Source organism: Elephantulus edwardii, unplaced genomic scaffold, assembly GCF_000299155.1.
Source record: "Elephantulus edwardii isolate Elephantulus edwardi_28Jun2011 unplaced genomic scaffold, EleEdw1.0 scaffold00050, whole genome shotgun sequence".
Lineage (NCBI taxonomy): Eukaryota > Metazoa > Chordata > Mammalia > Macroscelidea > Macroscelididae > Elephantulus > Elephantulus edwardii.
In genome coordinates, this window is record NW_006399800.1 from 847,489 (window position 1) to 862,577 (window position 15,089).

Here is a 15,089-nt window from a genome sequence, read left to right on the forward strand (position 1 = left end):
TTTATCATTTCAGAAAAGAATGTGCTTTCAGTAAGAGCGCGATTACTATGTACACTCCAAGTGAAACAGTAAAGAATGAAACCATGATTTGTGAAGTGTGGTTGCTACCCAACTAAGTTAGTGAAAAACACTGCATAACATATGACTCATAAAATCTCGGAATCATAATAGTATTAAATTCAACCTCATGAATAAATAAAAGATTCTAAGTTTACATTGCATTATATATTTATTTATTTATTTGGAAAGTGGGACCAAAGAACTGGTATAATTCTATAGCAACTCATATCTTGCCAAAAAGAAAAATGTTTTTATGATTCTTTTCTAGGTCATAACAGTTATAATCAGAGTTATTTGTGTAGCAATTCAAAGCAATGTTTTGTTTGGCTGTTTTGTTATGCATTCATAATCTTTCTTTTAAAATTCATGTTAACAGCTACATGTTTCAAGCCATTTAAGAAACCCTCTTTATTTAAAATAAAATAAATCAATGTCAAATTTTCTGTAGATCTTTCAATGTGTTTCATTATAAAGTCTAATTGGAGCTAAACATCAGTGGATAAATATAACCAGTACTAGGGCTTTCTCCTTGTCTGCTTAAACTTTTAACTACTAAAAAAGTATTAGTGGGTTATTTGCTTTTTAGTTAGCAGATTTAAGATATTGGGGAAAAAATCACAAGTGAGAGTCACACTTAATAATTTTTTTGCTAATTGATTTTATATAATAGAGACACAGGATACAAAATTCTAAAGGCAGTTTTGCATGGTATGAGTGAATATGTGTGTGTTGGGGGCTGTATATGTATTTTCAATGCACTAATATTCTTTATTATCTAGGATGACACATCTCTTCATTAGATGGAGAAATGCCAACTTTTACAAAGTAATACTATAAATTGGTTACATAATCAAATTTACTCTGACAAAATAATTTAAGATTATTTACAGGGTTTTGACAGGCTGAGCAAGTTTCAGAGGAAGTAAGAGAACATATGGCCCTTGGCGCCCAAATAATAATTCCCTTTAAATGTTTAGAGTGATTCTAAAAAGTGATTAGCCTTGATGCTGCTTTTCTAATTAACTATACATCACAATGTTAGACTCATTGCTTCAGTTTGGCATAAGTGTTTGCACATTTTTCTGAGAGTGGTAAATCACAGTGGTAAATCAAGAAGGCTCTACATGATTGATGAAAACCAAACCACCCACATATTTTCCCTCACAGGGTTTTTTTGCATAATTTTTCTGTTTTGTGAATCCAAAATAAAAATACTTTCAGTTGGTATAAAACGGTGAAGTTACCATTCTGATCACAATGTCAGTGTAGGGTTGAGCAAAACAGGCAGAATGTCTTCTGGTAGATTTTTATTAACCAAAGTGGTAAAAACAACCCCCAGATCTTTAATATAGTAAATGACTATTCATTCTCTGTCATATAAGGCAAAGTGTTTGACCAAATCCTCTGTGCTCAAAGTACATAGACAAAAGAGCCAAAGTATTTAAGAGTTTCACTTAGGAAAAACAACATCAAAAAGTAATACATATTTAAGATTCTGCCTCAAATATGGAATGTAATTTTGCATCTCCTATTTATGTTTGAATTGTCATTCAAGATCCATTAAAACAAATCATTTCTCCCTACACCTAGAAACATGCCTTTTAAAACTTCAATGCTCACCAAAAAAAGTTTGCATAAGATGCAGAAGTTGCCTTGGGCTACAGAGCCTCTGCACTCCACCAGCTAAGCCAATATTAATTCTAGATGGAAGGGGAAAACCAACAACAACAAAAGGGAAATCTGCTTCTGTCTGTGCAGCCAGAGAAATAATATTTTTCTTTCATGGGCTTTGGGCTCATGGGAAGCTGATACAAACGTTTTCACATTATTCACAGTGACATTTTAAATAAAGTTTCAGCAGGAATAAAAGCATTGAACTTTCTGGTTATTTCTTAGGTTATAAAAAGTATATCTACAAGACAAACCTGTGAGAATAACATAAGGCACATATAACAAAACTAAAAATACATTTTGGAGCTGCATGAAAGAAGTAGGCAGTTGAAAATTTCTATGTAGAAACTTCAGGAGATTAATCTAAAAGACTTATGCTGGTAAGAAAAGGTTTTGCAATTTAACATTAAGACTGTCTTTAGTTTCACACACACACACACACACACACACACACACACACACACACACATATTTAAGAGCTTATGTGATAAGCCAAAGGTTAAAAATGTATGGATGTCACCACAGTAATTTAAAATACATATGTTTTCAGTATTAGAAATGATATTGAACAAAATAATTTCCCTTTTAAAATGAAACACTCAGCTTAGTTCTCTTAAGAAACCCTCATAACACAGAGGGATACTTTGTCGTAAGTCAAAAGCACAAACAGGCAAGGACTCCGAGATCCCTGAGCACCAATCTCCTTTTGATTATTTTTCTCTCCCATCATTTTGCTGATATAAGGTCAATCCCTGCCTGCTTCAGATTTAGAATAATATTCTTAAATTTCTGTATATTATATGAGTACACACCACTGAAGTTGATGCTGTGCTGCTATTTTTTGTTTTATTTTATCTTTCTATGGAAAAAGCTTACTATAAAAGCAATAAAACATTTTCAATTTCTCTGTCAATATTTTTGTCGCCTTATTATTTTCTCCATTTTTAAACTGTGGTACCAGCTTAGAACAGAGTAATAATAAATGCAGCATTAAGATTTGAATGAGCTACCAATAGATATTTTTAAATGAGTTTACATTTTCTTACTAATTTCTGTTTGTAAACAAAATGAAAGTTACTTCATTTTACCTCCCCAAAATTCCAAAGGCAGAAATCTTAAAAATCTACATTATTTCTTATATTACTAAAAAGTGACTTTCAATTCTTAAAACATTTTAAGAGCTCATTAAGGCAACTCATTACTTACACAAGCTTTTCTCTGATTAATATATGGCAAACTGATTCCATATTTTGCACTGACAGCAGCTCTATGTTGGGAGTTTTCAGGATCCTGCATGATTTTTACATTCAATCCCATCTTTCGCTGAAACAAAGAAACAATGAAACTTTCATGCCAGATGAACAAAAATGCTTACTAACATTGAATAGCCTCAAAGGAGCATAATGTTACTTGAACATAATTCTTTCCATGTAATTCTCACTGAAAATATGTATATATTTGTATCTTTGATGTAGGCTGCTAATTGGTCCCCTTTATTCCACAAAAAACATGCTTTCTGCAGATTTCTCTCCATGCAGCCCACTAAGCACACACGTACATGTTTAGATACCTTTTCTTTCCTCAGAAACAGTGCTAAGAGCTAGTCAAGGTAGATAAAGGATTAGTGTGCCTGGGGTCCATGTATTTTCAGTTTTCCAGGTCAAGGATTTTGCCAATGAAATCTATACTACAAACACACAGGTAGAGGGCTCCCTTGGTCTGTTAATGTGGCCTCTTTCCTCCTGGGATATTTACAGGTAAGTATCAGTTCGGACCTTTTAAACCATAACACACTTATCTACTCTTTCACAGAGATAGGGTTGTTTTGTGTTTTTTTTTCTCTTTAATAATAATTTACGTTTGCATTAGAAAAACATAAAAACATCTCATTTGAGTGACTTCCTCCTTATTTTAAAGGATTCAAATTCGTTACTGCTGAAGTGCTTAAAAATGGACTATGTAGAGTGAACATCCTAAGTGCTGCTAGAAAGGGGTCTTGGAGCTCTTCCTGGGCTGCCAGGGTGTGACCTTGGATAAGTCATTACATGTCTTTGGAAGCCCATTTTCTTATTTGCAGGATTAGAAACTTAGACTTGATCTGAGGAATTATTCCTCACATCTAGCATTCTATGACTTGAGGTAAACAGATTAAGGTGGGATTTGAAGGATATTACTGATAGTTTCTGAAGGATTTTGTGAATTTTAAAAAGTTGAGATATAATTAACATACCATAATATTCACCCCCTTTAAAATGTATAATTTGGTGGCTTTTAGTATAGTCACAACATACAAACAATAAAACATTCCATCACCCCCTTTAAAAAGGCACACTAAATCCATTAAGTCCTGATAAGCACTAACTTCTTTTCTCTCTCTCGACTTCCCTTTTCTGAACATTTCATATAAATGGAATGATACATTTGTGACCTTTGTGATTTTTAAAAAATCATTATTGATTTTAAAATAGGAAGTTGGGGTATTGAAAGCAATTTTTTTTTTTAAAAAAAAGCTAATTTTAAAGACGATTTTCTTTTGATACAGTATCTTACTCTGAGAGTGATCTGATAGAATTACTAATATGGCTGTGCAAACAGGAAGATTAGTTTATGATGGAGTTATTTATCTGATCATAAACATTCACCAAGGGCCTATGCCTGCGGTCAAAATGAAGAGAAAGGCTACGGAAATATCTCTGGAATATATGTTGTCCATATAAGTTATTGCTTAATAGAAGCAAGCCCCTAGTCATCCTTGCCACCCCCCACCCCTCACCCAGTAGCAATTTTCAAACAAAATCTCCAAACAACTACTTTCAACTGTCCATTTATTTAACCCAGGCAAGGACACAGGTTTGCAGACGAGACACTTCTTTTCTCTGGAGGTACACACGGTCGTTAACAACTGTGCAATGTCTAATTCTGAATGGCTTTTCTTCTGTGGATAACCCACACTCAATGAGAACTACTCCTGGGTTTCTGCATGAAAGCTGAATGCCTCTTTTATTGAAATTAATACCTGAACATAATTTTTCCCTTCTTAATTAAGCTTTCTGAATAATTTCCATTCCACACGATCAGGAAATTGCTAATATGTATTATATCGACTGGATGTGGTTTCTGTAATTAGGGTTTTGGGGTTTTTTTAAGTGTAGTATAGATACAATTGATAGTAATAGCTTCATCAATCATGTCTAAGCTTTGTAAGAAACTTTTTAATTCTGGGATCACTGGCTCAGTGGACTACAGTGATTTCCTCCATTTTATTATGTTCCATCAACTGTGTGTGGTGGTTGGACTAGTGGAGGGAGGCAATGATCGAATACAGTATGACTGAAAATAGGAATTAAACTCCAGTTATTTTCTGCTCATTTTTATATTTCTCTAGCAGTGGACACAAATACTTAGGAAGAATAAATTGGTAGGTAGGATATTATCATATAACAAAAACAAATACCAAAAATTAAAGGAGGAGAAGGAATCAGTATGTAACTAGAAATCAAAAGAATTTGGCTATGATGTCAATCCTTCAATTGTTAGCTTCTAAAGTAGTGCCAGACGTTCTTAAAAATCACTAATTTTCCAATGTTTATTGTGTTGGCATTGAAGCGTGCACATACCCACTAAGATAATAATTATTAGAACATGTGATTTAATTTCTCTTTTTAGATCACATTAAAGCCTTTACATTTAAACAGTACTCACATACCATATCAACTCACTCACAAATACATTCAAAACCTAAATTTATCTTTTATAGGCATATTAAAAATATTTATAAGCATAAGATTATAAAACAATCACAGAATTAAAAATAAAAATCAAATTAACCATTCCATTAACCATGTTCTGAAAGATAATTTTTTACCAACAATCAGTTAAATATCAGAAATACTTTAAAAAAATTTCTTAAATTGGTCAACAAAAGTCGGCAATTCATTTAATCTATCTTGAGTCACTAAGCAATCTAAACTTTGTATTCTCTCCTTTGATAGTAATTACATGCAGATATATCAAATGTGACTCTCATTTAGACTTTGGTTTGTAAGAACAAAAGTTATTATCAAAGCCAATTACTGTTTTACCTACATGGCTGCACAGAAGCAGGGAGCTCAATTTTCATCTCATCAGTGATTTTGTGGTATTTATTTTATTACTATGCCCACAAAGCTATATAAGAAGGAAATAGCTTATGCTATTAAAACTAGGGTTTGGATATAAGAGGCTAAGGTTTCTTTTGGAAGAACTTCTGAATTAAAAACACTAGGCAGCATGTAATGCCAGCTCCCCAGACATGGGCAGACCATAAAATGATACACATCTGAGCAGTAGATCCCATACAGAGTAATCAAAATTGAAATGCTTCGCAAACAAAGTTGAGACAGGCTATTTACTAAGTTACAGTATTATCAGCATAACAGTTATTCTCAATAGTGTTTGCTATAAGTGATGTCTTCTAAAGTGGATATTGCTTAATATCATATTCCCACTGGTTAAAGACATCTGCTGTTTAATATAAGGGGGGAAGAAAGACTCCAACCACTTAAAACTCTCCGAATCTCTCAACCATTATTATATTTAATGGAAAGAACAATGGATGTCAAGTCCTGGCTCTCCACTTTTGAGACACATAATCTTGGGTGAGTCATTTCACCCCTGGAGCTTTAGATTTCTCATTTTTAAAACTGGGTAATAACACCTACCCTCACAGGGTTGTCTGGAAGGTTTAAATGACTTATGTATTTTAAGTAGCTCACAAACTATTATGGTACTGACTTCAAAGGGTTTCCCACTGGCCAAAGCATAATGATACAGGATAGAAAAAGCCATGGGATCTTACTGATATTTCCTCCCCTTCCCACAAAAAAAAAAAAAAAAAAAAAAAAAAAAAAACCAAACCAAAAAAACCCAAAACCTCTAATGGATAAAATTGCTAATTAAAAGGAAAGGATCAAACTCTTTTGCTAAGCATCTGTTTTACAGATTCATCAAAGATAAGGAAAAGTTTTTCACAATCAAAAATGCAAAAGAGTTGATAAAACCACCATTTTGTAATCCCAAAGGAATAATGTATTAAGGAGACGTCTGTGGTTGCTAACACCAGTAAGTGAGAAGCTCTTATGGCCTAGTTGTAAGGAGCTGTGCTGAAAACCCAAAGACATGTGGTTCAAATCCACCAGCTGCTCTTGAGGAGAAAGATCTTCCCTGTCATTTACAGCCTCTGAAAACCCCCCAGAGGGTCAGCTCTGGGTTTGTTCTGATTCAATGGCATATACCAACAACAACCAGCAGGTAAAAGGTTATATAAGGCAAACTTGTTAGAATTAGAATCTGTCTCTCATCTCTCTAAACCCCTCTGATAGTTTCCCTTAGGGTGGTATAATCTGACCCCTTCCTATTCCAGCCTCTTCCCCTGTCATCCTTTGTGACTATCCTATACTCTCTTTGTGCTGAATGATCAGCCAGTCCTTACATGCAATAGGGTCATTGCATGTATGATCCTTTCCACAAGTAAGCATGCTATTCCTTCTTTCAAAACTGTCATCTCCCAGCCTCTGCTAATCACCATCTCTCCTTTATTCTCAGCAAAACATTAAAATATTTATTAAGAGCCTATTAAATTTTGTTGTGTATCACTGAATCTTTTCAGTCTGGGAAGATGAGTGGCGTGGCCGGACTCTGCAAAGGTATATTTTCTGGTTTGGGGTTGAGACTTGAGTGTGGCTGTTGCTCGCAACTGGGTGTGAGCTGATTTGAGTTGGCCTCTATTAAAAAAGGCACATGGTTCCTCAGGTCTGTGGCCTTGGGCCTGGTTTGTTTGTTTTTTTTATGGAGCTCCTGAATTAAAACAGGCTTGGAAGCAGGAGTGGCATCCACTTCCAAAATAGCTTGCTTCTGGAAACTCTGTGAACTTAGATAAAACATGAAAATTTTCTATGTTCAAGACTTTCTTTCATAGGGTTGCTGTGAGTCATCTATAACTCGACGGCACTTAACAACAACAACAACAACATCATTAAATCAGAACCTACCTATAGCTGATCCAGAGGTTTCCAGAGGCAGTTATTGCATGGGAAGAGATTTTCATCTTCGTCCTGCAGAGCAGCTGGTGGATTCCAACCACATGTCTTAGAAATTACAGTGCAGTTCTATTTAATAAGGGAGCTCCCTTATTAAATATTAGTGAACAAAAAGACTAAGTTTTTTGTCTACATGGATCACATATTCTTGAAGGAATGTAAAGAATTATATAATAAATGCGTTAAGAGATATAGAATTTATTAGAGTAACGGAACATAAAATGAAAGGTGACTACTTTAGGTATTACAGTGATAACAGCCTCTCTGTGGAGATGACAATTAAACTAATACCTGAATGAAGAGCCTGAACTAATTATGTAATATCTGAGAATGATATAGGAGTGAGAAATTAATGATGATAGAGAGGTAATAACAACAGGTACAAAGACCTCAAAAGTCTGGTGTTAATAGAAGGGAGGATACTCTTGTCATAATGTTAAAGAAAAAGATATAAACTATTAATCCAAATGTGGAGAGGTTGGCTATAGTAATAGACTGGGATGAAGTCTGTTAGCACATGTGAACATTGGAGGAATAATGCTTAAACAAAGTATGTGAGGTGAAGCCTCATCATTCTTGCCTCCAAAGAGCACTCTGGCTGCACATTTTCCAAGACCTGTATGTTCTCTTGGCCATCCCTGGGATGTTCAGTGCTCCTCTCCAGCACCACAGCTCAAAGGCATCAATTCTTTTTCTGTCATCCTTATTCACTGTCCAGCTCTCAGCTGCATAGCAGGTAAGTGGAAAGACTATGGCTTGAATCAGACGCACCTTAGTCCTCAAGCTGACATGATTACTCCTCAGTAATTTGGAAAAAACCTGAGGCAACTCTTATTTGCTCTGACTTTTCGCTGTTTTTAATCTCTCATCTCATTTCTGATAATGCATAATGTCAAAGATCATCAAAACTTTAGTTTAGGCCAAATTTTTTAAAAATCACTTTTCCAGTTAGATCTAAATTCACAAAATTAATTGCTGTCTTAATCATAATTATTGTACATCACTTTTCATACAAGATCATAATATATATTTTTGTTTTATTATTAAAGCATCTATTTTAATTAATGTAGGGAATAACTCTTAAATAATGAGATGGATTTATATTCTTTGCCACACAAACATAACAAATATCATGCTTGAATCCTCTGATCTAAATAGTTCAGGAGTGTCTACTTTGAAATCACTTTCAGCCTTAGCTTGCCAGACACAACAAGAAAATTAAATATTCATTTGGCCTATAAACTTTTCCTCCTTCCCTTCTTCCCTCTTCCTTATCTTTGTTTTTATTTCTAAACTTTTCTTTTACTATCTACACAAGCAACTAAAACTAAGGTACTCAAAAAGAGGAATTTGGCTGGTGTTGATCTAGAGCTAAGACATCCTATTGTGAGCAGCCTTAGGAATACAGGGTAGGAGAGGACAAAGAGGAAGTGAAGGGCAAGTGTAGCAGCATGGCAGTCACTAGACCACTGAACTGACAGTCAAGAACTAGGACGTAAGTCCAACTCTGTCACAATTGTAAAGTTGACCTTCAACAAGTTACCTCCAATTGTAAGACCATGCCTTCCTTATCTGAAAATAAGGGCACTTAAGATTTCATATAGTCTTAAGAATCTTAAGCTTTCAGGGACAAGTATGAGAAGCATAAGGCCCAATGAGTCTTGAGAGGGAGGCATATTATGAACTGATATTATTTGGGGCTGTTTCCTAGTTCTGTGATCTAAAAATAAGTACAGATTATCCCTTCTGTGACTAGATGTACCCAATGACTCCTTAACAAAGAGTCTAAAAGCTTTCCAGGGTCTGAAAAGTGCAGAGTGAAACTACCTACCTCTGGTGACAATTCATTGTCACTAGAAATATTTAAAATGATGCTGATGACTCCTCACTGAAGAACATGTTGAAGCAACTCAGGTGTCAGATATGAACATCAATTAGATAATTGTTGATATGTCTTCCAAATCTTAGGTTCTAAGTGATTCCAGAGTTAGGTTAAAAATAATAGTTGAAGCTGAACCCTTTACTCTATATCAGGTATTGTGCTATTTAGGAAACCACACATTTATTCTAATTTTGTAGCCAGGGCCTATATTATATTCTTTGGAACAGATTAACTTTTGTCAAAAGTTATTCTCAGCTCTATCTAGAATAAGGTAGAAATCCAAAATATTGCCTAGAATGAGACAGTGATGGCACAAATATTGTGTCTTCCATTATATCAAGTGTAGGTGTGAACAGTGATTGTGTTCTACTATGATAAAGTGCAGACGATAGTGGTATTTTGGTACTATTCTTCATGGTACAGAATGTCCCAATAATTGCATGTGCCAACTCCAATGCAGGTCCCAATTTCAGACTGTTTCACTCTTTGCAGAAAGTTTACCATCACCGGCCCTGCTCCAATCAAGGCCAATAGTACACTTGAACATCATGGCCCTCCCCATTTACTGCTACATTAAGTTCCATGTAGAGATGAATCATGCTTGTATTGAGCATCTCTAACCAATCCAGCCACTGAGTCAATATCTTACAAACTGCTTATGAAGGCAATCAGAAAAGGAAAAAACCTCCAAGAATACTTTCAATATTGAAATAGATTAGATGTAAAGAATCTTTCTGGTATTTCTTCTATTGAAAAACAAATACTTTCAAGCAAGGAAGTCAAGAGATTATAAGGCTGAATGGAGACAAATCCAGGAGGTGGTTAAGGAAAGAAAAAAGTCAAATGTTTAGATTTTGAATCTCGGTGATGGTGCTAAGGAATAAGATAGAAAATGAAGGAGATACACTATTATAGTTTCTACTGGAGTAAATTGCTATATGAAATCATACAAGTTAGGGGAAGTCTGGGTTTTTCAGATAAGCAATTAAGATCTAGCCATTAATTCCATGAGAATCAGAGTTATGGCAGGAAGTATTAGGTTAAAATAGGTGGTTTGAGCATTCATAAAAGAAGTGTGTGCCAGGATGAAAGGAGACTGCAGAGAAACTGAGAGTGCTAAATTGTAGGGAACTAGCAATATCAGGATGAAAACAATGCTAGGCCAGATGCGTCAAGAAGAAGGGAGGGTGTAGCAAATGTGTAATATGCTACCAAGATCCCTCATTCAAGACTGAAGGTCTATTAGACCCACTGTCAGAAATGGGAATTGCCTAACAGAGTCCATCCTTGGGATATACACTGCACCAAAGGGAAGCACACAGTACAAGATTCCTCTTTTCTCCAGGGGCAGACACATTAAAAGACTGATACAGAGCCTAGCTTCCCTGATGCAAGAAGATAGGACAAACCTAAAGGCCATCTATATATATACAAATACATGCATATACTCATAAAAACCTGCATACAAATGTATGATATTGTTGCTGCATATCATCAAATCAGAAGTGACCCATCGCTGACACTACAGTGGGTTTTCAGAGGCAGTTAATCACATAGGAGGAGACTGCCCATCTTTCTTCCATGGAGCAACTGGTGGATTGAACTCTGTGCCTTCAGGATTGCAGCACAGCTTCTTGCCACTGGGCCACCAGAGCTCCATTTTTGTGTACTGTTGAGTTGGAACTGACCCATAGCATACCCTCTAGTGGGTTTCTAGAGGCTTTAAAATGCACAAAAGGAGACTATCCATCTTTCTTTTGCAGAAGTAACTGGTAGATTAGAATTGCATATTTTAGGGTTGACAGGACAACTTCTTACCACTAGGCTACTATCAGTTGCCTTTAAACATCCATACTTACATAGATATAAGTATATGCATGCATGCGAGTGTGCCTCGTGCTCTGGTGGTGTAGTTCCTAGGGTGTTGGGTTTCTAGCCTAGAGGCAACCAGTTTAAATCTACCAGTATTTCCTTGGGGAAAAGATGAGTAAATTCCTGTGTAATTTATAGCTTCTGAAAAACCTATTGGAGAGTCAGCTCTGGGCCAGAGATAAGATAAAGACACATTAAAAAAAATCTCTGTACATCATTCCCCAAAACTAAACCCACTGTTACTGAAAAAAGTCCAATTTATAATAGCCCTCTATCAGGTTTCCAAGACTGGACATGAGGCAACTGCCCATCCTCCTCCAGAGGAGCAGCTAATGGACTTGAACTGAAAGGGACCAAGTGATGTGCTCCTATGAAGATTAAAGTCTAGAAAACCCTAGGAGGAGTTTCTACTCTTTCACATGAGGTCACTACAAGTTGAAATAGACTGGATGGGCCCTAACCATAGCAACATGACAAGAACACATTACATTAAAATTCTATTTATTGGTATTTGGCATGACTAAGGGAGCTCTGGTGGCTTAGTGGTAAGGATTTGAGTTGTCAATGCAAAAGTATGTGGTTCAAATCCATCAGTTGCTCCATGGGAGAAAAATGGGCAATCTCCTGCTGTACTATTTACTGCGTCTGAAAACCTGCTGCAAGGTCAGCTATAGGTTGGTTTTGGATCAACGGTACACAGAAACAATAAGAGCAACAAAAATTTTTAAAGGGAAGCCTAAAATGTGAAAGACTGGTAGAAACTTACTTTCTAAAATTACAAATGTTGATGATTGTACTTTTTCAGATGTAAAAGAGGTTCAATAAACAGTTCTTAATTATGATTCTTAATTACAATTAAGCAACTCCTAATTGTCACTTAAGTGTTTTGGTGTAAAATGGAATTCCAAAAGCAGCCATCCACTTTTAGGGAAGGAGAATTTAAAGAAGGGGTTTACCCTGGGGTTTACCCAGTATGAAGTGTGCAATTAAAGGTGGTGATGTCCCAGTTGGATCTCTCACAGTTACTCAATGATACAGGATTTTATGCTGGTGTATGGGGCATGTGGAACAGCTGGCAAAGCAGCACTGTTTGTCATGGACTTTACCATGCAAAATCAGGCCCATCTTCTGTGTCAGCAGATATGTATTTTTTTTAAGCAGATGTCACTGACATTAGAAATAAAAAAATAATAGGGATTTAGGCCCTAGAGGAATAGTCATGCCCCTTTTTAAAGTAAGCTCACACATGCTCATAGCATTTAAAAGAACTTGAGGTTACATACGACTCCATGTGAAAACACAACATATCAAAACCTGTGGGATACAGCTAAGGCAGACTTCAGGTGGCAGTTCAGAGCAATAGGCAAACACATAAAGAAGAAAGGAATAAAAGAAGCTCCATAACACATCCAGAAAATAGAAAAGGAACTAATTCCACAAGGACAAGGGCTGAAATCACTGGAATAGAAAACAGGGGGGGCGGGGATTGAAACCATCAACAAAACCAGGATCTGATTCTTCAAAAGAGTCAATAAAATGGACAAAAGTAACAAAAGAATTGAACACCTAACATTCGAATAGGAAAGGAAGAAAGTGACATCACAATAGAGCCAGCTGAAATTAAAATAATAGTAACATAATATTGTGGAAAGCTATATTCATACAACTTTGTCTAACCTAGAAGAAGGGACAAGTGCCTTGCAACTCACACCCTATCCAAACTAAACAGACCAAAGTAGAACACTTGAACACTTACTAGAAGAAACTGAGCAGATCATAAAGACTTGCTTAAAAAAAAAAAGAAAAGGAAAAAAGAAAAAAAGCCCTGGCCCAGATGGCTTCATGGGTGAATTCTACCAAATATTCAACAACAAACTATCACTAATTCTACTTATATTCTTTTTAAAAAGAGAAAAATAATAAATTCTCTCAAAATCATTCTATGAAGCATAACCCACATACCAAAGCCAGCCAAAGGTATCACCAAAACCAGAAAACTATAGTCCAGTATCTTTCATGAACATAGATGTAAAAATCCTTAACAAAAGCCTGACAAATAGAATTGAATTATATATATATACACACACACACACACACACACACACACATGTCTGTATATATATGTATATATATGTATATATATATTTATATACATATGTATGTTGTAGTTATGTGCCTTTGAGTTGCTTGCAATTCATAGCAACCCTGTGTACCCTAAACCCTACTCTCTCCTGTGCCAATCTTATTGTCTCTAACACACCTACCTCCATTACTCTAGTCACTGAATCAATCCAACTCATCAAGGGTCTTCCTCTCTTGTGCTGTCCCTCCACCCTCTCAAGAATGATGTCCCTCTCCAAAATTTCATCCTGACCAAGTGGGATTCATAACAGGTATACAAGGATGGTTTAACATAAGACAATCAATGCAATTCATAACATTAACAAACCTAACAACAACAACCACATGATGCAGAAAAGGCCTTTGAAAAAATTCAACACTCATTCCTGATTAAAACACTCAATAAACAGGAATAAAGGGGAATTTTCCAAACATAATGAAGAGCATATGGTTCAAAATTGGGAAGAGTATATGCCAGGGATGTGTCCTATCTCCATATCTTTTTGATCTGTCTATATGTGGAACAGATTATCTGGGAGGCTGGGCTCTATGAGGAGAAAAGTGACATCAGGATTGAAGGAAGACTCATCAACAATCTGTGCTATGCAGATGACAAAACCCTGCTTGCTGAAACGGAGGAGGACCTGAAGCACCTGCTGCAGAAGGTTAAGTACTGTAGCATTCAATATGGATTAAAGCTCAATTTCAAGAAAATAAAGATTCTTACCACTGGGACAATTGGCAGCATCATGATAGCTGAGGAAGAGATTGAGATTGTGAACAGTTTTAGTTTGCTTAGCTCTACAATCAACACTCTTGGTATCAGCAGCCAAGAAATAAAAAGATGAATTGCATTGGGAAATTCTGCTGTCAGTGACCTCTCCAAAGTACTGACGAACAATGATGTCAGTCTGGAGACAAAGGTGCACCTGAACCAGGCCATGATGTTTACAATTACTTGCTATGCATCAGAAAGCTGCAAAATGACTAGGGATGATATAAGGAGAGTTGATGCCTTTGAGCTGTGGTGCTGGAGGAGAGTATTGAATATACCATGGCCTGGTAGGAGAACAAACATGGCCTGGTTTGTCCTAGAGAGTAGAGACCAGACTGCTCCTTGAAGGCAAAGACTCTGAAGCTTCATCTGATATTCTTTGGACATGGTACAAGAAGGGACCAGTCCTTGGAGGGGGCACCATGCTTGGGAGGGTGGAGGGACAGTATAAGAGAGGAAGACCTTTGATGAGAAGGACTGATTCAGTGACTGGGGTAATGAGGAAGGTGTGTCAGAGACAATATAATTGGCACAAGATAGAGAAGGGTTTAGGGATATTGTACATGTTGTTGTTGTTATGTGCCGTCGAGTCGTTTGTGACTCATAGCGACCCTATGTACAACAGCCCTAA

General features: G+C 36.2%; 1 protein-coding gene across 1 annotated transcript in view; it reads right to left on the reverse strand.

The window, feature by feature from the left end:
* Positions 1-210: 210 nt before the first annotated feature.
* IQCH (IQ motif containing H) overlaps positions 211-15,089 on the reverse strand; it is a 60,760-nt gene continuing 45,881 nt past the window's right edge. Inside the window, exons 5-6 of the mRNA XM_006886627.1 lie at positions 2,938-3,054; positions 211-612 (exon numbers count right to left, since the gene is read on the reverse strand). Of these exons, the coding sequence (XP_006886689.1) occupies positions 610-612; positions 2,938-3,054 (120 nt within the window). The 3' untranslated portion in view covers positions 211-609. The remainder of the gene's footprint in view (positions 613-2,937; positions 3,055-15,089) is intronic.